This window comes from Equus quagga, chromosome 9, assembly GCF_021613505.1.
Source record: "Equus quagga isolate Etosha38 chromosome 9, UCLA_HA_Equagga_1.0, whole genome shotgun sequence".
Lineage (NCBI taxonomy): Eukaryota > Metazoa > Chordata > Mammalia > Perissodactyla > Equidae > Equus > Equus quagga.
The window spans coordinates 54369248-54396958 of NC_060275.1; the positions used below are offsets into that span (position 1 = coordinate 54369248).

The window sequence follows — 27711 nt, forward strand, 5'->3', positions numbered from 1 at the left end:
CTACGCGGCGGCCGGCGGCGGGGGCGCGGGCGGCGTGGGCGGCGGCGGCGGCAGCCTGGCGGCCATGGGCGGCCGCGAGCACCAGTACGGCTCGCTGTCGGCCGCGCGGCCGCTGAACGGCACGTACCACCATCACCACCACCACCACCCGAGCCCCTACTCGCCCTACGTGGGGGCGCCGCTGACGCCCGCCTGGCCCGCCGGACCCTTTGAGACGCCGGTGCTGCACAGCCTGCAGAGCCGCGCGGGAGCCCCGCTCCCCGTGCCGCGGGGCCCCAGCGCAGGTAAGGGCGCGCCGCGCGGGCGGGGGCCGAGGGCCGGGGCGCCGGCGGCTGTGCGGCGGCCCCTGGACAGGGTCCTGCGTTCCGGGCTTTCCTGCCTGGGTGCCCAGAGGCGGCGTGGCCCCAGGCAGGATTTGCGGACCCGTGGCGGGGCAGCCCGGAGTCTGGCAGTGTGGATGGGGCGCTTCTATTTTGCGGACTGTCTCAGGTCTTTCCCACCGAAGAGGCTAAACACGCATATTTAGCTCGGCGCGGTGGAGAAGCTCGAGGGACTTAATAGACAGTGAATGAGGTGGGCAGTTGGGAAAAATGAGCCCGGGAGCGGAGCGACAGGGCCGGAGCCCGGTCCCAGACCCTAGTTCGCGCGAACGGAGCAGAGAGACTCCATGGGGGGTGAGTTTAGGAGAGTGCTGGGCACTGGATTCGCCCTCTCCTCAGATCGCACACAGCCTCACCCCGTTTAACTCTCCAGAGGTGAGCAGTTGTGTGCGTTTTCCCCAAGGAGCGTATTAAAAGAGCTCCACAGTGGAAGAGGACCTAAGGACCCCGTTGGCATCCGTCCCCTCCCGCGCGTGAGGGGGGAAGAGAGAGGACACCTGGGCTGGTGGTCAGCCTTGTGGCGGTCCCAGGGGAAGCTGGCGGAGGGGCCCTTCTGCGTGGCCCTAGCTGGGCCCGGGTTCTGGGGCTGCTCCTGCATGCCCTGCCAGGCTGGCACCCCGGGGTCCTGGAGCTCCCACATCTATTCTTCCTGGAGTTCAGTCCACCAATTTTTCCGTTTCCAATTCCGCACATACTTTCATGTCTGTGTCTGGGGTACACTGGGGCAACACAATTGCCAAAGTACCTGGAAACACCCCATTTTGAAAAGCGTTTTGTTCTGCTCAGGTAGGGAGGGAGTGACTGTGTTGTCTGGCCTGACAAAGGCGCTCAGGCTTCTTTTCTCAGCCGCAGCATCCGGCGCCCTTCTCTATGCTTTCACAGGTCTCTCCTTATATTTAACATGTTTGATAACCTGTCTCCTAAGATAAAACTTTCTTGTGTGGCTGTTTGAGGGGAACTCTGGGAGTCACAGAGGTGGCAAGGACGAAGGAGGCACATGGGCCTGAAGTATCCAACCTGGGCTTTTCCTGGAGCCTCAGCCCTCCATTTAGGGACAGCAAGTCTTTTAGGAGCCCTGATTAGTTAGGACAAAGCCCTGATTAGTTAGGCATTGCCAACTGTGTGTTCAAAAGACATACTGGACACACTAGTGGCCTGAAAGTGAGAGATCTGATTTGCCCAGCCCTCCTGGTAACACTGGGAGGGAGCGCAGGCTTTCTGATGACAAGCCCTTCCTTTCTTCCTCCACTGGCCCTAAGATTTGGCTCTCAAAATTCCCTCTTCTCTCCCCTGCAAAGCTGCCTCTGGAGTCGTCTTCACTGTCTGTAAAGTGGGGGTGGGGGCCTGTTGAGGTTTGCCCTCGGGAGTAGAGACTTGAGACAGCACAGCACTGTCACTGTTCCTGCCACAGGAGCCGGGAGCCGGGAAGATGAGGACTATTCAAAGGTGGGAAGGAGCTGGTGGTTAGGGGTGGGGCTTTTGTCCGTCAGGAATCCAGCCGGGAATCCGAAAGGGCGTGTGAGTTGGGTCAGGGCAGCTGCAGTTGGAGCAAGATCCTGCAACTCTGCCTGACCGAGACGCACCCTAGCGGGATCTCTGTATTCCTTCCCCCGTCTCCCAGCCTTTCAGGAACTGAGAAAAAGCAGTAGTCTGAAAGCCATAATTGGAGTCTTTGGATGTTTAAAGTAACTGGTCTGCATGGAAAATCCTTTTAGAGGTAGTAGGGTGCAACTGTAGGCGAGTTATAAATTTCGTTTTAAACTTAGCCTGTCCTTTCACTCATTTCCTCACCTTCTGGGTACGACGCTGCAAAGGTAAAAAAAATCTTCTGTAGATCCAGAGTATGTTTTAAAAAATACCAAAAACCAAAAATGGGAAGGGGTTTGGGAACACCCAGCTTTTGCATAAAGAGTCTTAAAAAGGCAGGAAGCTGCTGAGAAAAAGCCAGTGTGGGGATGGGGGAGGTGAATGACCCTAACTTTGCTTGTCCTCACAGGTGTTCTTATGCTAGAGAGACCTCGACCCCCAACCCCTCTCCTCCTAGCCTTCTAACTGGACTCCCTGGTTCTCCACTTTGATTTTTTTTTTAAACAAACCGTTTTTGGAGGCACTCTTTAATTGATTTGAGCAAACAGCAGGGCTAAAACCTGAGCACGGAGCTTTCTCAACCTGCACACTGTGGAGGCCTCTCCTGATGCTGGTGGTGGAGAGTCCTGGGGCAAGCTTAGGGTCCTCACAGCCCTTCGGTCCCCTCCTAAGCTTCTGCTGAACTGGAGGAGCTTCCATTTTCGGGGCCCTGGGACGACAGACGACGGTGCCTCTCTCCCCTGAGTCTGTCACTCTCCAGGGGCACCCAAGGCAGCCAGGTTAGGAGAGGGATAATGAGTAGGGGAAACTGATGGGTGAGTTTGTAATTTTTGTAATCAGCTTTTGTAATTTTTACTGAAAAACTGTTTTTAAATTTTAGTCAGCTATAGAAGTGTAGCTGCTGAGTGAGGGGTGGGAGAGAATGGGGGCTATAGATTGTATTTAATTAAAAATAAGCAAATTTCCTAAATTTTATTTATCCCAAGAGTTCAAGTTTTGTCTTCGGGTTTTCAGATGACTGGGAGATTTACCTGGAGAGTTCCCACTGTCTTCTCCCGGGAGTCTTTATTGTCCCAGCCTGGGAAGAGGCGGCCCGCGGAGGGCTGGTTCTCCAGGGAATGCCTGGCTCCTCTATGGAGAAGGGGCTCTGATAGGTAACATTTTAAAGTCAACAACAAAGACAAATACCTTGTTTAACTTCAGTGTCCTTGAAGTCCTGAGCATTTTACTGATTACCGTAGTCAATAGTGGCTTTTAGGGCGGAGGAGAATAAATCTTTGTGATGTGTTGTAAGTTGCAGTGTCCCCATGACAACTTTGAACTCAGTTGTGTAGGATGCTAGTTTCTTTTCAAGTTATTTCTTGAGGAGGAAGGAGACTTGTTTTGTAGGGCAAATTGTATTAATGGAATTAAAAGAGTGTTTATGCCAAAGACACATTTAAGTATCTTTCCAACAAACAGTTGATGGTAGAAACAAGTTGCAAAGTGCTCGGGCATCAGAAGGAGTCGAAAGTGTTGCTAGCTCACAGAATCTCCAAATTAAACTCTAAAGTGTAATGTTTGTTTACTTTAAGCATTGATTCAGAAATGCTCCTTAAAGAAAGCCAAATTAGAACATTTAAACTCGCTATAATATAAATGCGGCTAAACAGAAGGAGATATTTATTTTTTAAGTGCTTATTAATAAGTATCTCATTTTAGATAATATTTATTCATTCATATTTAACCGATTTAAGGGAAAGTGAAAGAGTTGTTGCAACCATTGACTCTTAAGATTTTTTTTTTTCATTGACAGGTTTAGGTTGTGAACTCCGAAAACTAACCGAATAGCAAAATGACGAAACACAATTTAGATAGTGTAAGTTGAAATTTTAGACCAGGAAAATAGGAAATAGCTTTATTTGGCACGAGGACTATCTCAGTAATTTTCGGAGTCAATAAAGTACCAGCCATTTGTAGAAATTTTGCAAATAGAAGCCATTAGACCCACTTTGAAATCGGAATATTTTAGTGTTTGGTCCTTGTGGTGTGAAAATCACACCTAACATTTATCTCTATGCTTATTAGTGTTAGTGCTTCCCCCCCCCCAGGAGACCTGAGTCACTTTCTAATTAATTGACAAAAGTGCCCAAGAACAGTACTTCTAATTTCATTTGTCTATTTTTTATTGAGGAGAAGAAGGATGACAGATGTAGCAAGTACTTTTAAATATTACTTGAGATAAAAGTGAATAAGGCGGCGTCACTGCGTCCGGGGATGTTTGTGGGGTGGAGCGGGGTCAGTGATCAGTGCTAATAGTGTATGGTCTGCTCCGCTTTGGCAAGTGGCATATTGTAATTATGATGGATTTCAGTTTCGAAAAGCTTGGGGACAGCCGGAAAGAAGGGGTCAGAGGACCCAAATCGACCTCCTCACAGCTCATCCCAACTCTGAGGTCCTTGGAGACACAAGGCAGATGATTCGGCTCGGCTTCCAGCCCTGTCTCCGACTTTCCTGGGGATTTTACTGGGCGCGCCCAGGGGTGCAGAAGTGTCGGACAAATGGTCAGCAGATCAATAGCGACGACATCCACAGCCGGCTGCTGGCGTGGCTGCTGGGCTGAAAGTTCGGTGGGGAAGGGCGCGGGCTGGGGAGCGGGCGGCGCGTCGCCAGCCCAGGGACCAGGGAGGCTGGGGTCTTGGGGGGGGGGGGGGGGGGGGGGGGGGGGGGCGCGGCGCGGCCTCACCGGCCTCTCGTCCCCGCTGTCGCCGCAGACCTGCTGGAGGACCTGCCCGAGAGTCGTGAGTGCGTGAACTGCGGCTCCATCCAGACGCCGCTGTGGCGGCGGGACGGCACCGGCCACTACTTGTGCAACGCCTGCGGCCTCTACAGCAAGATGAACGGCCTGAGCCGGCCCCTCATCAAGCCGCAGAAGCGCGTGGTGAGTGCGGGCGCCGCCCCCCCTGCGGCCCGGCCCCGAGCCGCGCTCCTCCCGCCGGCCGGCGCTCCCCGCGGGGACAGGAGTGCGCGGCGCGGCCCGGGGCTGACCCGAGCGCGGCGACCGAGCTGTGCCCTTCACTCCCCGGCCGTTTCAGCGCTCGCCCGCTGGCGCCCGAGCGAGGTTATCCCGACACCACCTTCAGGGGAACGAAGACAGCCTTTCCTCACGTTTACACGTAGGGAATGATGTCCTTACGTGAAAGGGAGGGAAAAAGGAAGGCGTAGGGTGCTACCATTTTTTTAGGTACAAAAATCTATATTTACATACGTCTAGATGTACTTGTAAACGCACTGAAATAATTCAGGCAGGAGACATAAGAAATTAGTAATAATGGTAACCTATAGGGAGAAAACCCGAGTATACGGACCCAGGTCAGGGAAGGAAGATATTTTCACTGTGTACTCTTTGGTCTGGTTTGGATTTTATTCTTGAAAAACCATGCTCCTTTATAACATTCTCCCCCAAATAGGATATGACAACAATAAACCCACATCCCCTTTCTCCCCAGAGCACAGCCTCATTCTGGGCTACTTTGATTCAGTCCCTCTGGGTCCCTTCTAACCTCTTTAGCATGGGACAGGTTTTACCTCCAAATTCCATCCATCTTTTGGACTGCCCTTTAGTCTGGTGAAAATTTATTTACTCTAACCTTTGTTATTTTGAAATCTGGCTGTTCAGAGAACTGCATAGAACTTGAGAAAAAATGCAGCCTGTATGTTCTTCTCCAGTTGAGGATTTTTGCCAATCGAAACATGTGTTACTATGTTTCAAAGTATGGGAATTCTGATTTTCTTCAGGGCTTAATCTCTTATTGTTATGTGTGTTTTTTTAGAAGGAGAGAGTATTTACTGCTGTAATGATTAGAGAAAATAAAGCTTTCACAAGCCCCACTGTAAGGCTGACATTTGTTTAGCTGAGCACTCACGCTCTAATACCTTTTAAAGTAGAATATTTTACAGTTAGATGCTAGACATCTTAAGTATCCCAGTAATTTATTTAATTGTTATACTCTAATTAGCAGGAACAAATGCTACACATGTTGTTTGTGTTAAATAGATTAGAGTGAAATTGCATCACAATGTAAGTCTGACACCTTAAAGAGAAGCAATTAGTTTTATGGTTGTTTTGTTTTTAATGCATTTAAAATAAAGTGGCCAAGGTTAATTTAATGAGTGTATGTGCCTTAAACTTGTTACAACCTCCCACAGCTTAAAATTTTCTTCAAAGGGCATCCTTAACTTTAGTGCCTGACTCCCTATGGTTTTCATTTTTCTTACATGCATCACATTAAAAAAGAAACAGCAGTGGCTAGAAAATATTCCAGGCAAGTTCCTTGCTTTCGTGTATTAGTCAGTGTATGAGCAATGATGCTGATTATTATTTTGTTTGGAAAGGCACGTTGAGCTGAGACCTAGCTGAGCTCTCGGAAAGGTAACATTTTCTTGGGATCGAGTGAAAAACTGGTAGAATAGTAACCATTTGGGTTCTAGTTGCATTATAAATTTGCTCTAGTGACATCCATATTTAGCTAGTGCCATTTGTTTTGTGTGCTTACCAGTAAAAATAACTGTTACCAGAAGAAAACAGTTTTTACCATCTCTGAATCTGTTTTCCTTCTGTGTGGCAGGTGTCTTGGCAGCGGCCAAGGTCAGCCAATATGCTTTGTAAATGGGTTATAAATGATACCAATTGAAGGGTGTGTCTATCAATTAGTTCTCCTTGTGGGCTTCTTATTTATAGTTTCGATGGATCCAGCTTAGTTCTCAGAAATAGAATGTTGAACCCCAAGTTTGTTTAGCCAGCAGTACAGAACCAATCACTGTGAATTTGAACTTGTAATACATTGCAAAATAAGAGATTTATGGTGTAACTTGAATTCCTTGTCAGCAATGAATATAACTGAGATCACTTGTTACAAGGAACTTTTATAACCTGTTCACCTTCATTTCACATGTTTATGGGGACTGGCTTCACTTATGATCTGCAGTTGACAGTCATAAAGTTCTTTGTTAATAATGGCAGATTCTGATAAGAAGTTTGCTTCACATTGGCTCCAAATTCCACTGGAAACTGTCATAAATGAGCTGTTTATAAAATGAACCTTCCTGTCCCTAGTTTACTTATTTTATATTTATGATGAGAAAGGAGTGCTCTCCCAGGAAATTATTTTCTTTGAGCCATAAAGAAAAAGAAAGAAAAGAAGCCCTGATATGTAACGTTTTATGTTTTCATCATTTTAGCAAAGCAGTTCCTCAAATAATTCTCCTGTCAGCCAAGCATATTCATTTTAACCAAAAGTCAAATTGATTCTTTATCAGCACTGACTTCTTAAAAGTTGTTGTAGTGCTAAGAGGCTTACCAGGCTTTCTTGGTTTTTATAATTTGTCTGGAAAGAATAATGCTAAATTAATATAACGAGATATGAATTGTAAATGCAAAATTCAATTTTATATTTTAAATTTACCAGCAACGGATTTGTAAATCTCTGTCCTTTAATCTGTGAATATTCAATACATGCTCAATTTATATTTTTGTTGTCCATTCTGTACAACAATTTTTCTTAAATTAAACTTAAACTTCCCTTAGTTCTGTAACATTCAACTTGCTTTGGTCCCTGGACTTTCCCCATAGATTTTTTTACTGAAGTCATTGCATTGTTTTTAGTTGTCCATCTAGGTAATTTAAAAACAAATGTAGATTTTCTGGAGAGGAACTTATACTAGTTTAAATTGTCATTCTTTATAATTCACACATAATAATTTGGAGGAAATAAATTCCGTTAAAGGATGTTAACGGATGGGCATAAAGGGGACATGGAAATCTGAGTGACAGTGGCAGACAGTTGGCCTTTTCTGATAATACCATTTAACCCTTTATAGGACAAAAGTTGAGTACCATACTGACAGGGTAAATAAAATATATCAGTATCACTGTATGTAAGACAATGCCAGTGTTAAAGCAATGCCGTGAAATTTGCTTATCGTTCGTAAAATGAATAATACAAAGATTCAGGCAGCAGGCAGTCATGATGATAATTATAGAATGTATTAAAATATATTTCTTTCCAAAAGTTTGATACATTTTCCAAAATCCATTTCTATTAATATATATATATAAGCCCTTCTAAAGTTTCTGGTTTGTTTCTCTGCACATATCTGAGAAGTAGACCTGATTATCTCCAGTTTTCAGGTGAATCAGAGACTGCCCAAAGCCACTTAACATGTTTGTAGGCTGTTTGTGATTGCATTTCATGACTGTTAATACCTGAGACCTCTGGCAGCAGTCAGTTAGTTATTGGCCAACATTGTGACTGCTTCCCGGTTATTCTATAATCTACGCTAACGTGCTGGAGCAAACCAAATGTATGTATGGGATCCAGCACACGCTGTAAAACTCAAGTTGCTTGGTCTAGGAAGGTCAACCCAATTACACTTGACATTTTTTTCATCAAGGGGCCTCTTACTTATAATAACCAGGTACATGCTTGTTGATGACAGGGACACAATACATTGATGTATGTGTGTGAAATATACATAGAAATCACTTATTCTGTATACTTACTTTCTTGTGCTGCTTTCTAGCCTTCCTCCCGGCGGCTTGGATTGTCCTGTGCCAACTGTCACACCACAACCACCACTTTGTGGCGCAGAAACGCTGAGGGCGAGCCTGTGTGCAATGCTTGTGGACTCTACATGAAACTCCATGGGGTGCGCCACATGTTCTGCTCATGTGTCTACACATTTAATATCTTGTTTGTACGTGGTTTTAGTTAAGAAAAAAGTCAGCAAAGGAGAGGGGATGAAAGTGAAAAATCTGATTTTCTAAATGCACATTATTGAATCTAGATTGTTATTAATTAAAATATAAATTATCTTACATACCAGTAAGAAACAAAAAATGCTGCCAATTGAACTGTCACACACAACCACTGTAAGACATTCCAATTTTAGACATACTAAAATGTGACAAATTTGCATTTTAGAATTGATAAAATGGTAGGGACCCCCTTTTTAAAAAAAAAAACTGCACACTCAAAGAGAAAAATAGCGTAGAACCAACTAGAAATGCACAATAACTAGTTTATATCTTAATTTTTTGGATACAATCAAATACATTTATACAAAGGAGTAATAATATATTTGATAGTTGTAGTTAGAAAGATTCTATATTTTAAGGGTACCACAAAATATTATAAACATCCATAAATATAGATGTATAAGTATATATTATTGTATATAATAAGATTATAAAAATCTTAAAAAGGAAAATAACCTTGTATATGTAGGAGGAAGAGAATACATGATCTCTTTGAAGTAAAAATATGTATTCATTGGTTTTACTCTATTATAATCGAAGTTGTTTAAAACAATAAACGTTAAGTTGAGTAAATTCTCCCTGGCAAATCACCCCGTTTTCTCTGAAGGAATCTCTGCATTTGATGGGGAAAGTGTAGTCTCTGTGCAGTTGCAATCTACTGAGTGTGTATAAAAATCAGATTGAAATTTATGCCAAGTTCTTTTAAATGAGGGCTTTCAGTACTGATGTTGGTTCAAGTTTGTTTTTTCTTCAGTATAATATTTATTAAACTTATGGCATGGCCTATGTGAACATTTTTTTTAGGTGCCTCGACCGCTTGCTATGAAAAAAGAGGGAATTCAAACCAGGAAACGAAAACCTAAGAACATAAATAAGTCAAAGGCTTGCTCTGGTAAATATAATAAAATGCTATTTGATTGTAAAGTATGCCAACCTTAAGAGCAGAGTATATGTATATTTATGAGGTTAATTTTGACTATTGCAGGTAATAGCAATAATTCTGTTCCTATGACTCCAACTTCCACCTCTTCTAACTCAGATGATTGCAGCAAAAATACTTCCCCCACAACACAACCAACAGCCTCAGGGGTAAGTGTGAAAACAGTAGACACTCTTTCTAAACTAGTCGGTTAATCTCTAGTATACTATCTCAAATTTTATCTTATCTGCTAGTACAATAATCTAAACCAACAGCTCAGTTTAGTTAGCTGATACCTAAGAATAGTTTTTAGAGGAAATTACATTTCAATGTCAATAAAATGACAAACTTAAGTACTTTACAAACCTCTTAATTAAGATCTATATCATTTTTTTATGGTTAAATTAACCCAAGTAAAAGCAAGAAGTTTTGCTTTGGAGTACTTCAAATTGTTTTATTTCCAGGTTTTTATCTGAGTTGCTATATATTTGTATTTCTGATGTAGATCAGAAAAACTACCAGCTCCGTGGTTTCGTGTGTCCCACTGCCCGTGACATTTAAATGGCTTTTGCTTATCATATGAACTCCTGCTTTCTTTTTTCTCTCCTCTGCTCTTCTGTTCTTCCTTCCTTCCTTTTATTTTAACTATCAACCCCCAGCAAAGCTCATCATAATGTCCTGTGCTGCTGTATTTGCTGATCTTCCTTCTTCCAGCTGTCCTCTTGCTAGGGCGCCTTGCCTTCTTCGAATGCATGCCAGTTGTGCCCAGGCTTATTTCAGCCTTTCAACAAACCTGTGAGCAGTTCGGTTTGTGAGCGACTTATGCCTCTGTGCACTGGGATGCCAGGGTCTTCGTGAAGATCCCAGAGTTAGTGTCTGCAAAGCTGTGATTGAAACTCAGTTTTTCTCAAGTGAAGAGCATTTTCCCATCCTAATGCTTCCCAGATTTACCTAGAATGCTCTTTAAAAGTGACCAGGTCTCACCCTTGACCTCAGTGAGATTCAGGGCGGGGCCTGAGCAGCAAGACTGTACCGCGTGCTCCCTGGGCATTCTTAGGATTACAGTGAGACGAGTTTGGGATGGGACACCAGCATTAAAATCCCAATTTACTTAGTAATTGTTTTCAACATTTAGTTTTGCCCTCTTTGGGGTACTTTGAAATACTGCAGATTCCTGGGCCCCACCCTGGATTCTCTGAGTCGGAGTCTCTGGGGGTGGGGCTTGGGAATTCCTGTTTCTGAACAAGCACCTCAGGTGGAGTTGAAGCTGCCGCCCCGAGGTGTCTTCCTTCCAGGGTTTGGCAACCACAGAGGGGGTTTGATCCCGTAGTATTTGTACTGGCTTAAACGAACAAAAATTCAATATTTTAAAACAGTTTTAAACTGTGCTTAAAATTATATTTGCTGTTTCTTTTTGTCTTCTGACATTCTTTTGGGCTTTTTCTTTAATGCAGTAAGAAGTTTGTTCAGAGTTTCACAAGGCAAAAAGCCTTTCAGTTGTTTCTGTTTGTTGCAGACGCGTTAAAGAATGTTGCTAGACCTTATAAAGGTGGGCTCTGGTGTACGATGTTTTTTACAGGGGGCTTAGACGTATCTTTAAGGATCTAAAGTGGTAAATAGAACAGTTCCTTGTGGGGAAATGGAAAGGTCAAAATTATTTAGGAATATTCTTTATGATGCCCTGAGTCCTCAGAAGTGATTATGTCGCTAAGTGAGGCAAAGCAGTGTTCTGGTTCCCAGAGCACTGAGGGAGCAGCCAGGTTTTTGGCCTCAGTGTCTGTCTCTCTGGCTGAAGTGAGGATGGCTGCCAGCTCCAAGTCAGTTTTGTTGGTGATACAGTCCAGCTTAAGCATGGCAAAAGCCAAATGTGAATGATAAATGGCGCAGAAATAGAGATGTCAGCCCGACAATGGGCTTCGGGGACTCGGAACCTTCGTGGGTGGAGTCCGTTTTGCTCTCGTGGTTTTGTGATGTAAAATCTCAAAATTGGCTGTTTGCAAGTCCCACCAGTTGCCCTCCAGGGGAGGGACAGTGAGGAGGCAGCGACGGGGTCTTGCCTCGGCCTGTCTGGGAGAGGGACCTCGGGAGTTCTGCAGCTTGTCCGACCGCTACTCTGGTGTCCCGGCACCTCTCACCTGGGACCCAGCACGCTTTAGGTGGCTCACTGGCTAGTGCCCTTCGGAGGAGTGCTCACTTCCCTCCTAGCGGCCAGGAGGCAAAGCAACAAGGAGTTTAGAGATTGGAGGATAGTTTGAGAACAGTTCCACACGAGCCCCCATCACTCCCGTAGCCCACGCAGCCTCCGCGAGAACCAGCTCTGAGCTGCAGAAAAATCGGGCGGCTCTCGGGACCCAGGCCGTCTCAGGAATGCTTCCCGACAGCTTTTCCCGGTGTGCTGTGTGTGCAGGGGGATCGCCCGCCCTCCTGGCTCCGCAGGCACTCGGCACTGGGTTTGAGGGTTTCCTCCCCATGGCGAATCCATCACGGATTCTCCATCAGCCCCTGGCTGACGTGGCTGTTGTGGGGAGCCAGGCCTACTTGATAGAGCCTGTCTGCTGGCTGCCTTTGGAAACTGTCCGCCTCCAAGAATCACTGTAGTAGACTCAAGTGGTTTTCCCGGGTTAGTACCAAGGAGTGCCCTGTGTGTGCCTGTTAGTTCCTTAGCACTTTACAGAGCCTTCTCTGCCTGCACTGAGTCTTGTGCACGTGGCCAGCATGGCAGCTGAGGAGCTGTGAAGAACATGCTGGAGGAGTTATCTGTGAGCAGCTGGCAGAAGCATTTGTGAAAGGCGGCTGTGTTGACAAAGATGTGTCATTTTCCCATTTTGGTCACAGTTTACGATGTTGGAGGGCAGCTGGTGCTGTGACTGACTGCTTATGGGATTTCGTGGAGTGCTGTAGGTGAGGAAAACGTCTCCACAGAGCGAGGTTGTCTCTGGCACGTAGTACACAGCATCTTCGTTGGCTCGGCGTTTAAAACCTCCGATGATGAGTCTGTCCCATTGATCTCCGGTGGCCCCTGTGACTGACGTGGTGGAAATTAGTAGTGCAGAGTTATCCTAGTTAAATAAGGAACAACGGAGCTACCAAACAAAGGGCAATCTTAGGCGTTCTCCCAGTGGAGGACAGGAACTGGGGCCCACATGTTCTTCCATTTAGAGATGTAAGTGGCAACATAACTGCTCATCCTCCTTTCCTTAATGATCCTGAGTTACAGCAGGGAAGTCTAAGACTGCTGCAGAGGTCCATGTCAAACTTACTGTTCGTTTTAATCCTCTCCTGAGAACTCAGCTGTAGGAGATCGCCAGTAGACATTTCCAGCAGCTTCTTTTAAGTCCTGATATTCCTGCCCTGCCTGTGGGCATGGTCACGTGGTGGCAGCCAGCGTGGCAGGAGCTGAGTGTCCTGGAGGGAGGCACTCCTAGTTGTCTGCTGCTGTGAGTGGGTCTCAAGGTCTCAGTGCCCAGCAGGAAGGAAGGTGCACACAGGATTCTTAGCACACGTTATTCTGCATTCTTTTAGAACAAGTGTCTGAGTGTCACAAAAATCATTTTTGCACTGCCCTGAAACCTTGTTTCTTTGACTTATTTGCATGTCTTAACTTTATGTACTTGTTGCTAGTTTGTGTTTTGACTAGACGTCTGTCTGGAAAAAAGGAGACGTTCCTTCTGGTGGTCATCAGGTTGCTGACCCAGCTACTTATGACTCGGTTTCTCTTTGTGGTGAGCTGTGCATATGTGTGGTGTGTATGTGTTGGATGTAGAGGGAGGGCAGTTTGTTTCCTGTATGAGGTCGGGAAGACCTGAAGCCATGCAGCCTGGTATTACGTTAATGCCTGTCTTCTTCCTTTGGAATTCTTTGTGTTTGTTAAGAAATGGGTTGAACTTAATTTCTGATAGGCAATTGATTAATTTTTGTGACTTTTAAACTTCAAGATAAATTTCCTAAATATATTCTTTCATTCTGTCTGAAATTTTCTTATATACACATGTAGATTTACTGAAAAATCTGGGTTTAGTTGACCTAAATAGATCAGATTTTCTTTGGCATTTATATTCTCTGTGGGTTGTAAAAATACTTAAATCTTTCATTGAATTCCATTTACTGACTGTTTTATAAGTTTGTTGTTGTTATTGTTACTTAGGAGGGAAATACGATAATATATTCTATTTCAGCAATTCCCAAATAAGATTTAAGTAGTCTATAAATGGTCCTATCCTTCCTATGACTTGTAACTAAGAATTTGTGAAATTAGACGGTTCTTTATATATATATGTGTATATATATTACATAGTATGTATACAATATATATAAACTTTATAGCTCAGTTGCCAACTTTTGTAGATAAAAGGTATTTTCCTAAATTTCTTTTGGGACACGAAGGATTAATTTGGGGATGAGATTAGCAGTAAGATAATGTCTGAGAATAGGAAGTCACTTGAACGTATTTTGCCTGCCTAAAAATAATTCCATAAATAATTATTTAGGGACTGGCCCCGTGGCCGAGTGGTTAAGTTCGTGCGCTTTCCTTTGGCGGCCAGGGTTTCACCATTTCAAATCCTGGGCGCGGACATGGTACCGCCCGTTGGGCCACGCTGAGGCGGCGTCCCACATGCCACAACTGGAAGGACGCACAACTAAAAATACACAGCTATGTACTAGGGGGCTTTGGGGAGAAAAAGAAAAAATAATTATTTAAAAAAATTAAAATCTACTTAAGTTTACATTAAACCTGCAAAGATAATGTTGAAATCATCATTAAATGTACAGCCTTGAAATGGAGATGACTTGGGTCTGATGGCCCTTTCTCTGTGGTCGTTGCTCCATTTAAGAAGCATTGTGCTATGAGAGGCCCTGTTTACAACTGAGTAAAGTAAGGTCCCCGACCCCAAATTGTTCATAAAGTGGTGGTAGTGGTGGGGGGCAGGTATAGACAGATCTTAGTGCTGGTCAGATCTGGAAGTGCTTTAAATGAGTGACAAAGTACGTTAGGCATTGGAAGGAGGGAGCAGTGAATTCTGACTGCAAAGTTGGAAATGGATTCAGAGAGGAGAGGAAACTTGAATTAGTTGTGTGGGAGTTTTGCAGAGGGAAAGTTGGGACAGAGGTGTCTGGGAAGAGGAGCATGGGTGTCTACAGTGCTTCAGGGACGTGGTTTTAGGAGTTCCGTGTGGCTGGAGTGCAGGGTGTGTGAAGCTAAAGGCAGATAAGACTGCTAAAATCGGCGGAGGGAGATATTTGAAACTGTTTCAAGTCAGTATCAAGTCAGCCTTAAGCAGGGCCCAAACTCCTTCATTTCTAATTGATGGACTTTATTTAACCCCCACGGCGGTGACAAATGTGTTCCTGTCTTTACGCTGGAGTCCAACAATTAAAACATTCCTAACTGGGAGTATTTTGATAATTGATATAAACAAACGTTAGCCTGCTCCTACTTGTACATTTCACAAGCAGGGTTTTCCCTCACAATCAGTAAGGAAAAATACTTACTCGGAGCTGGTGACGTGCGCTGACCGCTGACCTCATGGCTTACAATGTTGAGTTTTTGGTCCCCGGGGCTCCTCAGTGTAGGATGGTTTGAGGTAGCTGTCTGGTGACCTTCCGGATGGAAACATTAGGCATGGTGTGTTAGTGATAGGAAATATGTTTCCTTCCCTTTGTGGTTCGTTGTTGGTGATAGACAGCTTCACAAGGAGAGGCACATGTCCTTAGAGGGAGACAAGGACCTCATCTCAGATTCGCCTCTGCTTTTTGGTGGCCTTACCCACTCTTTGGTCACTTTCTTGCTATTAAATATGTAATGTCTCGTTCCTGCCTCACTCACTCTTCTGGGACGTTCTGTGCCTGGCTAGACCTGTTTCCCTACTGTAGCTACTCTTGGGTGATAACTTTATTCAGTGACTTTGTCAGAAGACGTACTTCTGAGCTGCGTTGTGCTGGATCTTGTGCTGGAAGTGGTTTGAAAGAGTTAATGCGCACCCCTGAGTGCTTGCAGGTGAGGGCAGTGATTAGGGACTGACACCTGTTAGGATATCTGGATGTCTTTATAAGGCTTTCTGAAGAAAGGTTAGGCACATCGCAGGTTAAGATATAGAATTATTTTTATAGTTTTCATTTTATGTGTTAATATTTCATCCTGTGGTGAAAATTGGAAGACACCACTTTAATCATGTAGTTACTTTTTAATTGGCAAATATACGCCTCTGTCTTTTTCTCAAAGTAATTGAGTCGCTTTGGATTTACCTACGGCATTAAGATTGTCACAAAATATAGTTTCCATTCTTATTAACAATTCCTATAACAGTTAAATAGCTGAAAGGTACATTCAGATAAGACTTAGATACAGTGTGGGTTGCTTTTACTCAGAGGAACTTGACTGTGAAGAAGAGCTCTGATTCAAGAGGCTGCTGGAGCCGGGACAAAATATTACCACGTCACTCTTCTCTTGAATCTTCCACGAGAGCCTTTAGGGCACTTGAGAGCCAGGCATTAGTGGATTAGTCTTGCATTTCATCATCCGTACTATTGCTTTGGGATGATTTCTCCTTTCCCGTACTTTCTCCTTTATAAGGTAGTAGACACAGGAAGGCAGGAAGCCAGCTTCTATCAAGTGCCTTTTATGTTCCAGGTGTTTTATGTACGTTTTTTCTTTTTATTCCTAATTATCTCTCTACAAATGAGGTGTTTTTATTTCCAATTTTCCATTTGAGGGAGTGAGACTCAGAATGTAAGTAACAGGCCCATGGTTATCTATCAAATTAGGAGGCTGGGCTTGGATGTGGACCCGGGCTGGCAGAGGCAGACTCAATGTTGTTATCACTGCGGCATACTAGATTAATATGCGATAGCATATGGGATATTGAAATCTTTAGAGAGAAGAAATAACATTTTCTGAAAGAAATCTGACTAATTTTGATGAATAATTTCAGCCTCAAATATTGTCCCGCTGAAACATTTGGGAAAGTAATGTCAGAGAAGTGATTTGCTCTTGATAAAATATATGTCACATTGTATAAATTCTCTTGTTAAATATTATTCTTATTAATAGAATGTATTATATTTCTAAGACTATGTTAATTGAGTAATAGAAAAAATAATAAGTGGTAAAATTTGCTGTTGTCCATGTACCTAATGTGACTATCAAAAGGCTCTCTTAAAATATTAAATACAAGGTTGCAGTAGTACAAAAATCTTTCTAATGGTGTGATTTAAATCCATACACAGTGAGTGCTAGGTGAGTTGGAACTTTTCAGAATGTTCAAATTGCCTTCATTAATTTTTATGAAATCATTGGAAAGCGTTTCTTAATAGGCAAGTATCCATTTCTTCCCCAGAGTTTATAGTCCAAGGTACTTTTTTCTAAATGAATAAAAAAAGAGTTAAAAAGTCATTAATCTCCCACAAGGGTCTGTGAGAGAGTTGCAGCTAGGTATTGTTATTGCCTCATTTATAAACCAGGACTCGGAGCGACTCCATCAGGTCACAAAACAAGCCCACGTTGGAGCCGGGACTGGAACCGACGTCTCCTACCCCTCCCGGGGAGTTGGCCAATCATCACAGTTATTAATATCCCACTTGCCACTTGCTGCAAGCCATGAACATCAATATTTTGTTGGCGTTTTATCTTCACGCTCCCTATGTGCCAGGCTCCCTTTCTTTCCTCTTTCACAGCCCCTTCTAATAACTCACGTTCCTGTCTGACCACATTGGCCTTCGCTGTGAAAGTCACACGTCACCCTGGCAGAGAATGTTTAAGCGTGTGGAGTTTGCGTGCTTTCATTTTGATCTCAAGGCCTTTTCTAGACGTCCCTCTTCTTTTCGTGTGTGTGTGTGTGTGCACTCAAGCTCGTGCATGTATCATGGGGTGGATGGTAAGAAGGAGTAGTTAGAAATACATTGTATTACATTAACATGCAATGTCTTTGTATGTATATTAGGAAACAGTACAACTGTATTGCTCTTTAAATAGTTTATAATATGTATGTCCACCCAATTTATCACAGGATTGTGGTTTGTTTAATAAGTGACTCATTATCACAATCTGAAAGCCAGAATTCTGGGTCAAGAATAAGTGCAGGCAGTATGTCATTCGCCTTTTCCTTTGGCCTCAGGTTAGAAGGCTTCATCTCAGAATGCAACTTTTCTTTGCAGATTACAAATTCTTTGCAGTTTTTTCCCTGCCTCTGTAAGAATATACAAAATTGTCACAAAACATGAAATAATGTTACGGGAAAACATGACCAAATTTAAGAAATCTGGCTTAGAATGCTCTGAAATGTTATTGCTAAATGAATCTTCGAAGAAAATGAATTCCTTTACTGGAACAAAAGTAATTTATTATGCATTTCATGGGTGTCTGCCAAAAGAGTTACTAGCAATATGAAGATCTAGTGGATGTGAATTAAATCCAATCTGTTAGCTCTGTTCACGCTTAGACCTACCTGTTCATTTTCTCTGAAATTTTAATAATTTTAAGAAGCATCTCCAGAGACAGGTGTTGGCTTACGTGATCATTCATAATTCAGCAACCTGTCATATCCAGCCCAGTACTCAGAGTTTGTGAGCCTGAGGACAAAGGCATTATTTTTGTGACCTCAGGTTTGAAGGAGGATTTGAACAAATAAACAACAGGTATGGATTTCAGTGTCCTGTTGGAGTCTTGTGAGTAAACAGTTCCAGGTCAGTAGCTGATAACATTTAAATGCTGATTTATTCCGTGTGCTGTCTGATTTGGTAGTTGATAGCGTGGCTTGGTTTCACCAGAGCTGGGGTACGTGCTCCAGAATCATTGTTTTATCTTATTAAAATATTTATTATAAAGCTCTTGTTAAAGTTAGTTGCTTGATTCGTGCTGAAGCCTGAATATAGTCTGACGTTTATTCTGGGGGTTCATGGATTAGCGGCTGGAAGGAAACAGATTCAGGCAGGCAGGCGCTAGCTCCCGCTCCACGTGTGACTGTAGCATGCTGCCAAGGTTTTGTACAGCCTCTGTCTGTCTCCTTCTGCTAAAGGGGAGAAGTAATTCCTACCATCTGATCCTTAGGAGTATTGTGTAGCCTAAGTGGGAGATGCCTGTAGACCTCTTTGAGGCTCAAGAAGAATAGTGCTACTTAAATATAATCTTGAAAGTTAATAATGATGTACTCTATTTGTATGGCATTTTTTTCATCCCAAGACATTAGAAGTAAATCCTTACTTTCCTAATGGGGGGAATTTAGAGATGTAGAGCTGTTGTATTAATGAAGTAACCATATTTAAAATGTTTATTTCTCCAACAGCAACAATTTTTCATTCTTTACGATACTTAGTACTTTCATAATACTTTCTTATAAATGCTGCTTGGTTCTTGGACCACAGTATGCTTTCTCTCATTGAGATGGCCAGTTTTAAGATGCTCGTCCAATCTCCTAAAAAGCCAGTTTTTAACAGTTAAGATGAGCGGCTGGCCCCGTGGCCAAGTGGTTACGTTTGTGTGCACTCTGCTTCGGCAGCCCAGGGTTTCGCAGGTTTGGATCCTGGGCGCGGACATAGCACCGCTCACCAAGCCATGCTGAGGCAGTGTCCCACGTGCCACAACTAGAAGGACCCACAACTAAAAATATGTACAACTATGTACCCAGGGGCCTTTGGGGTGAAGAAGAAAAAATAAAATCTTTAAAAGTTATGATGATAATTCACCAGGTTTTAAATCTTGCCTCATGAGCCCTTACCACTTAATTTGAAGACTGGAATAGAGTCATCCATTTTGATTCATTTTGAAGATAAACTTTTCCTTTAGTATACTTATCACTTAGAGTTGTGGGACAAACCCTACACCCCTGCAATTTGTATTTGTACATCAGCATTTTACTGATAATCCCACGGTACTTATAAACTTTGAGCCAGGCCTTTCTTCACCACAGCATGCTTGCTGTTGGAGTGTGTGCAGATGCATAAAACAATTTGCTCCTTTGCCCAGAGGAGACTGTGTGTGTAGCATGGTTCTTCCTCCTGGAAAAGGGCAGCATCTCCAGGTGTGGGTATAACCTGGCCTTCTCAGGCTCAGAGGGGCAGGGGGCTTCAGAGGGGCAGCCAGGGAGCTCCTCAGGAAGGAATTTGTTTGCAAAGTTACAAAATATAAGAAATTACTTTTCTAATTATTATAATATTATTCTGCTAAAAACTGAGTTAGGTCATCAGCTTGGGTGACCAGCACCCTCCCTTCTTGTAAGAGAAGGTGCTCGCATTCTCCTGCTTTACTGAGCTGTCGTGGGAGGTTGGGAGAGTTTTGTTGTGATTGATGATTTTCATGTGTCCCGGTGGAGACAGACCTGTGTGTACTACTGAGTCGCTTTTGTGTCTGGTCTTGTTACCTCCATTCAGACTGAAATGACGATAGCTTTTAGAGTGAACGTTAAAATTTATCTGAAAGTGTTTCTCCTTAGTTGGCACTTGCACAGTTTTTAGTTTTTCTTCTGAGGAAGGCACAGCTATAAGGCCCTGCAAGAGTCTAACCTAGAGGTTACGCAAGCAGAGAAGAGAGCTTTGGCAGCGAGGGACGGCTGGCTTCCCCTCACCCGAGTAAAAGCTGCAACCAGAGACTGACTTGGATGTGTAGGAAGGGCAGATGGGAGGCCGCAGGGGCCGCCAGTCTGAGCTGTCGCTAAGGGAGGCAGTGTGATCCTCGTCAAAGTCCGCTCTGGGAATGATCACACATTCACCCCCTTCTTCCCCGGCCGCAGGGTTTCATTTCTTTGGATCGAGGCTGCATTGAGAGATTACAGCACGGAGGACTGAGCACATCCGTGTCCACTCCTTTTGGATTTTCTTCCTCAAAAATGAAATTCATGTTTATAATTCACAAGCCAGAGAACCTATGTTATTCTTCTGGAAGGACCGCATCCTTTAAGGGTTTCCTTTGCTCGGATATGTTCTTTCCAGAGCCGCCCAAGTGGGCATCCCCTTTGGAAGCTGTCTCTGGGCCTGCCTATTATGGGATATTCGAAGTAAAGGAAAGAAATGAGAACTGACATTGTTGGTGAGCCTACTGTGAGCCAGACACTGCTGGGCATTGGCTATGAGGTTTTATCAAATCAGAAATCCTTGACGTTTCAGATATATGTCTGAAAATGAGCAAAGGCTCCTTCTCACAGGAAAAATCTTCGGGTGATCTAAAGATGAACTGTGCTGACTTCACATGTTAGTGGATATTTTCCATGTCCTGGTCTGCAGCAGCCCGGGTTGTCCCTGAAGTCATTAATTCCTTTAGGAGGGAGATTTCCAGCCCAGCCGCTCTCCCACCTACCCGGGGCCTGCATTAGTGCTAAGCCCAGGCTGGGTCTGGTGCTGATAACACATTCTTTCAACAGGAAGTGCCTCCATTTTCAGTTGTCTGTGGGAGGGTGGAGGGCAGATAAGCTGTGAATGGAAACACAGAACAGATTTCTGCTCCACCCTCTTATTGCACTTTGATCAGGGAAAGAGCATGAACCTCCGCCTGCCTCAGCCGCCCTCTGCGGGCACTCCAGAGTGCTCTCTTTTACTTTCATTCCGGGATGTTTGTTGGTCTGGGTTGGTTTAGCTTAGTGAAGTGCCTGTTTTGCTATTCTGAGGTGTCTGTGATCTGAACTAAAGTCATTGGAAGGATTTAACTAGATGTGGGAAAACATATTAACCAATTGAAATTTATACTTGTATTTGTGTGTGTGTGTACTATGTCCACATATTTTCTCTGATTTTCTCCCCAAATTGGACTGATTCTCAGTAAGTAGCTCTTGAATATCACCAATGAAGGAAAAGCCTTAAGATGAGCAATGACGTGACAAGACAGATTGTTGTGCCGATCCCAGACTTCTGTAGTTAGAATACCGATTTCGAGAGCTCAGGTTACACCAATGAACCCATGTAGTGTGTTTGGTGTTTTAGCTTCTGTACAGCTATGTTTCACCTGTGCATGGCTGGCCAGGCTCCAGCCTGCTCCAGGTGGCATGGAGGTGACTTCAGGGGTGCAGGGGGCCCCTTCTGATTCTCCCTTCCCTATGTTACTCTGATTCCTCCTGTTTTTTCATGCTCCTTTATGACTCCGACCAGGTGGCTCATCCCTCAATTGAGTGCTTGTGTTTCATGTTTCTAGTGCTAATCTATGTCTTCTACTCTTCCCCAAAGTTAGACTGTACTATGCCATTCAATGAAAATAGTCAAAGAAAAGTATAGATGGCTAATAGGTTGGGCCCTCTCCGATAGTCCCCTGTCCCCACCTGCTCCTAGGTTCCCTTGAAATACTTTCGCATGTGCATGGGTAAGTTGTAATCGTGAGATTATTAGAATTTATGTCCTGTTTTCCCTTGACAGTGCATTATAGGGCTTTTTTCCATTTTGCTACATGATCTTATTTTTAATAATTGCATAATAGCTCACTGAGCGGATGTCCCTTGCTTTTCCAAACATCCCCGTATCATTAGACATTAGATTATTTCCATGGTTTCCACTATTATAAGGAACCCTGCAATGATGTCTTCCTCTGTGGATCCTTTCCCTTCCTTTGATTTCTTTCCTTATAAGACATTTCCAGAGGTGAAATTACAGAGCTAAGTAGGATATAATATTCTTGATGGCTCTTTGAACTACCTTCTAAGGCGTGTACCAGAAAATAACCCCACCAGCCGTGGATGAGGGTACCGTGGTCATCATGGTGTCATCACATCTCATCATTATGTATCGTTGCATAAATGTTTTAATTAACTTTTTATTGAGGTACTATTGACATATAAAAAAGCTCTACATCGCAGTATTTCATGATTAAATAGTGTGTTGTCCTTTAAAAATAGTAAGTTCTCAAGCCTTGGGCACAAGTAGTTGTTCTGTTTTTTTCTTACAGATTCAGATCTTGCTTTATATTTCAAATGAACTGTTTTTTCAGGAGCTTATCACTCATAATTTGGGATTTGCCCACCCTTTGACAGCAGGACTCCTGGCCTGCCATAGAGCTTAACAATTTTGTCTGAAAAAGAAAATATGTTTTTCAACTGGTGGTTTTGGGGGTTATTGTTCAGGAGTAAGAATAATATTCAAGGTATTAAGATTTCTTTAATGTGGCTTATTTGAGAAAGGACCAGTGTCCTTTCGAAGCTGTGGACACACCTTGCTTTCTCTTCGCAAAGAGCTGTTGGTAACAATTAGAACGGGGTCCTTGTTGAGGTGGTGTCCCTTAGCTCTGGATGAGTTCCCACTGCTGCTCCACCGGGTGATGGCAGTCGCTCACCTGGGCCCATGGATGGAATTGGGGGGATTAAATTAGGTCCATGCTCCTTAACCTTAAGAGTAAAATAAAATACTAACAGTAGTGTACACTTCTGTAGTCTTCACTACTGTCAGACGCTGTTGTAAGGGCTTTACATGTATCAGCTAATTTAATTCTTGCGACAACCTTACGACATAGGTCCTCTTCTTATTTCCATTTTAAAGGTGAGGAAACTGAGGCACAGAAAGTTTCAGGTCACGCCTTCCAGTTTACCTCGCCCGTGTTGTCTCTTTGACTCGTTTGCTGGCTTTACGAACAGGCCTCCCCACACCGTGCGTGCCTCTGGTTTTGAACACCCTTTCCTCACCAATGATAATAGCTTCCCTTCGTGGAATGTTTAACATGGCAAGGCCTCATGTGGATGCTTTTACAAACATTATGTCATTTAATTGTCACAACGAAACATTGTCACTTAATTGTCGCGGCCACACTTGAGGTAGGGAATACCAGGGCCAGTCACTGAGGAGGAGGCTCGGGGAGGTGGCTGCACCAGGACAGGGTTTGAAAGCCGAAGCTGTCCCCACTGTACAGGCTGCCTATGGCCATTGCGCACAAGACTTCCCCTCTGTGATTCCTTGTTTGACCTCTCGCTTCACCTCCCTGTCCCAGCCACTCATTCATCCTGCAGGATGGGGAGTTGAGCGGTCTTATTTTCAAGTGTGTATGTATCCTGGCTCCCCTCGCAGCCTGGGAGCTCGTCCAGTGAGCGACTGTCTCATTGGGGCTCCTCGTCCCCATGCCTGGCTCTCATAGGTACCTTGCTAATGTTTCTCGTCGCTGACTTGTGGTGGTGACGACAGACCCTCTGTTATGTCAGCACTGCTGGCTGTCCGAGGTGGGCTGCTACCTGGGCCAATGCAGGCCCCTCTTCATTCCATGAAACAGCGCTTGCTGTGGGGAAGTCAGATTTCATCAGATAAACGCAGATGGCAGATGCGCTTTCCGGGGAATAGGTGGATCAAGTCAAAGTTGGGTGTGACTGGAATCATTTATAAGGGAGCTCACATCCTACTAATTGTATGATGGCTCCTTTTGTAATTGAATATGACCCTTTTGTTTATTTCCTCAGGGGTAGTAGAAATTATGGAATTAAGGGCTAAAGTTAATCACCATATTTATACGTGTAGCCAAATCAGTAGCTTTAGTTTGCTTGACAGGATTCTTCAGCTATTTCAAAATTTTGAGAGGAAGCTATTTAAAATATTAGACAACTCAGGGGCCAGCCCCGTGGCCTAGTGGTTAAGTTCATGCGCTCTGCTTTGGTGGCCCAGGGTTTTGCTGGTTCGGATCCTGGGCGTGGACATGGGCATGTTGAGGTAGCATCCCACATGCCACAAGTAGAAGGACCCATAACTAAAATATACAGCTATGTACCAGGGTGCTTTGGGGAGACAAAGCAGAAAAAAAAAGAAAAAAAATTGGCAACAGTTGTTAGCTCAGGTGCCAATCTTTAAGAAACAAAAAATTTAGACAGCTCAAGGACTTTGTGAAATTTGCTCTTTTATGCACCTAAAACCCTCGGTTTAAGTCTTGAAGTTTGTGTTATTTAAAAAGAAATTTGAGTGTGTGTTGGGGGTCCTGTCGTTGCTGGATTTTCACAGCCCCTCATTTTGCTAGGAGACAGAAGGCTTGGTTACCTGTGGAGTGGCTGGGTTGGTCTGTTCGGTTGGGAGGAAGTTGGGATGGGCAGACAGGAAGTCACAGGTCAGACCTCCTAAAGCCCCACCGCCCAGCCTCCTGCGGTTAGGGTGAGGATTAGAGAGAAAACCAGATTTTTTCCAGGAAAGAGTAGCATGGCATTTAGTTCCAGGCCCCCAAGAGGAGCCGCGGAGGCTCGGCACAGTGTGCTTCCATTCAGTTTAGCCTGTTTCTCTGAAGTGGATGTAACTCGGCCAGACTAATGGATATTTTGGGGATTTAATGGGACTGTGTATGTAAAAAAAGAATGCTTTGAAAAGTACAAAATGTTCTACCTGTGTCAAAAAACAAGTATCCAGTAATTTATGGGATGGAACCCTGAAAGCTTGGAAGAAATAATGGGCTTCTGAGCTTTTGGAAGGAAAAAGGCATCATTAAAAAGTATGTGATTATGGCTAGATTTTTTAAAAAGTCAGATACAACTGTTTTCTCAAACCATAGTCTAAACACGATTTTAGTTATTTTGGTTTGATTCTACTAAATTATATCATGTTTTCTATATGGTCTTTTTCATTTGGATGGAAGGAATGAATGAAATGAGAGAGGTGACCTTTTGCTTCAAGAAATAATTGCTGAGATCATGACAGATATAGGATGCTAGCATTTTCTTTATAATGTGGTCTGCTTCAAACAGGGCCTGTTCTTCTTGGAAAGAATTAAGGTAAATGAGGTAGATATTAAAACCTGTGTATGCATGGGTTAATTTTCCATGATGTCAGTGCTCAAAAATTTCATTTATCAGGCCTTGCTGAACTGTGTAGCTTTCCTTTTTAGATTTTGACGTAACTGCTAAGCCTTGTGGGTCTGCTCTGTGTGTGTGTGTGTGTGTGTGTGTGTGTGTGTGTGTGTGCGCGCGCGCAGGGTTCTGCATTTTCTCTTTTGAAATGATTAGATTGTGTGGGCATGATTAAGGCCTATTTACCTGCGTGGTATGGTTGGTTTCACTGTCAGAGATCTGAGAGTTGGGTACTTTTTACAAATAGGCTTCCTCCAGTTCCCCTTTCCTACCTGTGTCTGGCTGCGCATCATGCCGGATGGCTCCTGCCATGAGTCCTCAGGTTAACAGGAGAATGTTTCTAAGAGCTGAAATTGCCAGGTTTAGGTCAATGGCATGCTCTCCCAGGCTGCCCTGCCCAGCCCCTGTGTCTACCTAGCCCGAGTGGGCCACCTGACAAATGTCATCGATAACTGTCTCTCCCATTCTCTTTCTCTTTCTGTCTGTCCCTCCTCCGCCAGGCGGGCGCCTCGGTGCTGTCTGGCCCGGGAGAGAGCACCAATCCCGAGAACAGCGAGCTCAAGTACTCAGGTCAAGACGGGCTGTACATCGGCGTCAGCCTGGCCTCGCCGGCTGAAGTCACATCGTCCTCGGTGAGACAGGATTCCTGGTGCGCCCTCGCCCTGGCCTGAGCCGGCTCTGGGGAGCGGGAGGGCGCACGACCTGCGGTGATTTTGTCCAGCAGTCCAGACCGGGGCGAGTATGCTGACAGAACATTCCTCTGACGCGTGATTTCCGTGCCTTTATTTTGAAAGAGATGCGTTTCCCAAGAGGCTCGCTCGGCCTTACCACCCAGCCGCTGTCTCTGAAGAGCCAGAGAGAAGATGGAGCTTCTGGGAAGGGCCGGTGCAGCCCACGCACGTCGCCTGCTCCCTGGCCACGGCCACTTCCAGCCAGCCTGCCTCTGGGTCTGCCAGAGGATGTGGTGTCCGCTGTGCCGCTGCCAGAAACCGGGACTTGCCGGCTAAAGAATATTGAGAGATTTTTAAAAAAGGTTTTATGTGTATTGCCCCGAATCACGTGCTTCTTCTGATCGATTTTGGTTATTCCAGAATTTCTTCATACCTTTTCCACACCCAAATTTCACATGCGTTCACGGAGAAGACCATTTGAGGCCATTTGGTACACACTTCTGGAGGCTGAGTCGGTTCATGAGGTCTCTTGTCAAAAATATTACTCAGTTTGCAAGACTGCGTTATAACTGTAATGTACACTGTGACTGATGTTTCTCAAAGTTCATATTGTGTGACTGATCTGAAGTCAGTCGGAATTTGTAAACAGGGTAGCAAACAAGATATTTTTCTTCCATGTATACAATAATTTTTTTAAAAAGTGCAATTTGCGTTGCAGCAATCAGTGTTAAATCATTTGCATAAGATTTAACAACATTTTTTATAATGAATGTAAACATTTTAACTTAATGGTACTTAAATAATTTAAAAGAAAAATGTTAACTTAGACATTCTTATGCTTCTTTTACAACTACATCCCATTTCTATATTTCCAATTGTTAAAAGAAAAATATTTCAAGAACAAATCTTCTCTCAGGAAAATTGCCTTTATCCATTTGTTAAGAATTTTTATACAAGAACACCAATATTCTCCCTTTATTTTACTGTGGAATATGTGCTGGAAATTTGCAACAAAGCTTTACTACCTAACAGGTAACATTTGTAAATACTCTAGGCGTCTGTACACACCATGATGAAGTCTCTGTAGTGTGACTAACCCACAGGCAGGTTGGTTTACATTAATTTTTTTTTAATGGGATGTCCTATGGAAACTATTTCACCAGAGTTTTAAAAATAAAAAGGGTATTGTGTTGTTTCTGTACAGCGAGTTCCTTCCCTTTCAGTTTCATTTTGATACTGTATGTGGCTATAGATATTCATATAAAACAAGTGCATGCGATGTTTGCAAATTGCTTTATGGCCTTCCTTTCAATGAATTTTCCTTTTGGGGCTGTTTTATACCTTGGCTTGTTTGAAGTTGGTACATGGAGTTCGTTATCATTGTCAGTTTGCATTGGGGACAATTTTTATGAGTGAAAAGGACCCAGTATTATATGACATTATCTGAGATTATAAGCATTCTGTTTAGGATCAATCTTTATAAACGTTTAAAAAGTCCAGAGTTTCTCTCTTTCTCTGAATGAAACATGCTCTGTGACCCAGAAACAGAATGGTTTCTTTTCTGGTCCTCCCTTTTGCAAAGTGCCACGATGTCTCAAAGCTTGTCTGAGGCTGGAGTCCTTATGCTCACCAGAAGACATAAAGT

General features: G+C 43.8%; 1 protein-coding gene across 7 annotated transcripts in view; it reads left to right on the forward strand.

The window, feature by feature from the left end:
• Positions 1 to 27355, forward strand: part of GATA6 (GATA binding protein 6) — a 30331-nt gene extending 2976 nt beyond the window's left edge. For 6 of the 7 annotated variants that reach the window (XM_046671372.1, XM_046671373.1, XM_046671374.1 and 3 more), the window contains exons 3-9: positions 1 to 284; positions 4721 to 4887; positions 8529 to 8654; positions 9568 to 9655; positions 9749 to 9852; positions 25896 to 26027; positions 26190 to 27355. In XM_046671372.1, the coding sequence (XP_046527328.1) occupies positions 1 to 284; positions 4721 to 4887; positions 8529 to 8654; positions 9568 to 9655; positions 9749 to 9852; positions 25896 to 26027; positions 26190 to 26243 (955 nt within the window). In that variant the 3' untranslated portion in view covers positions 26244 to 27355. Of the gene's footprint in view, positions 285 to 4720; positions 4888 to 8528; positions 8655 to 9567; positions 9656 to 9748; positions 9853 to 25895 lie in introns of all 7 variants that reach the window. The other variant, XM_046671378.1, reaches the window with a different exon arrangement.
• The last annotated feature ends 356 nt before the right edge of the window (positions 27356 to 27711 follow it).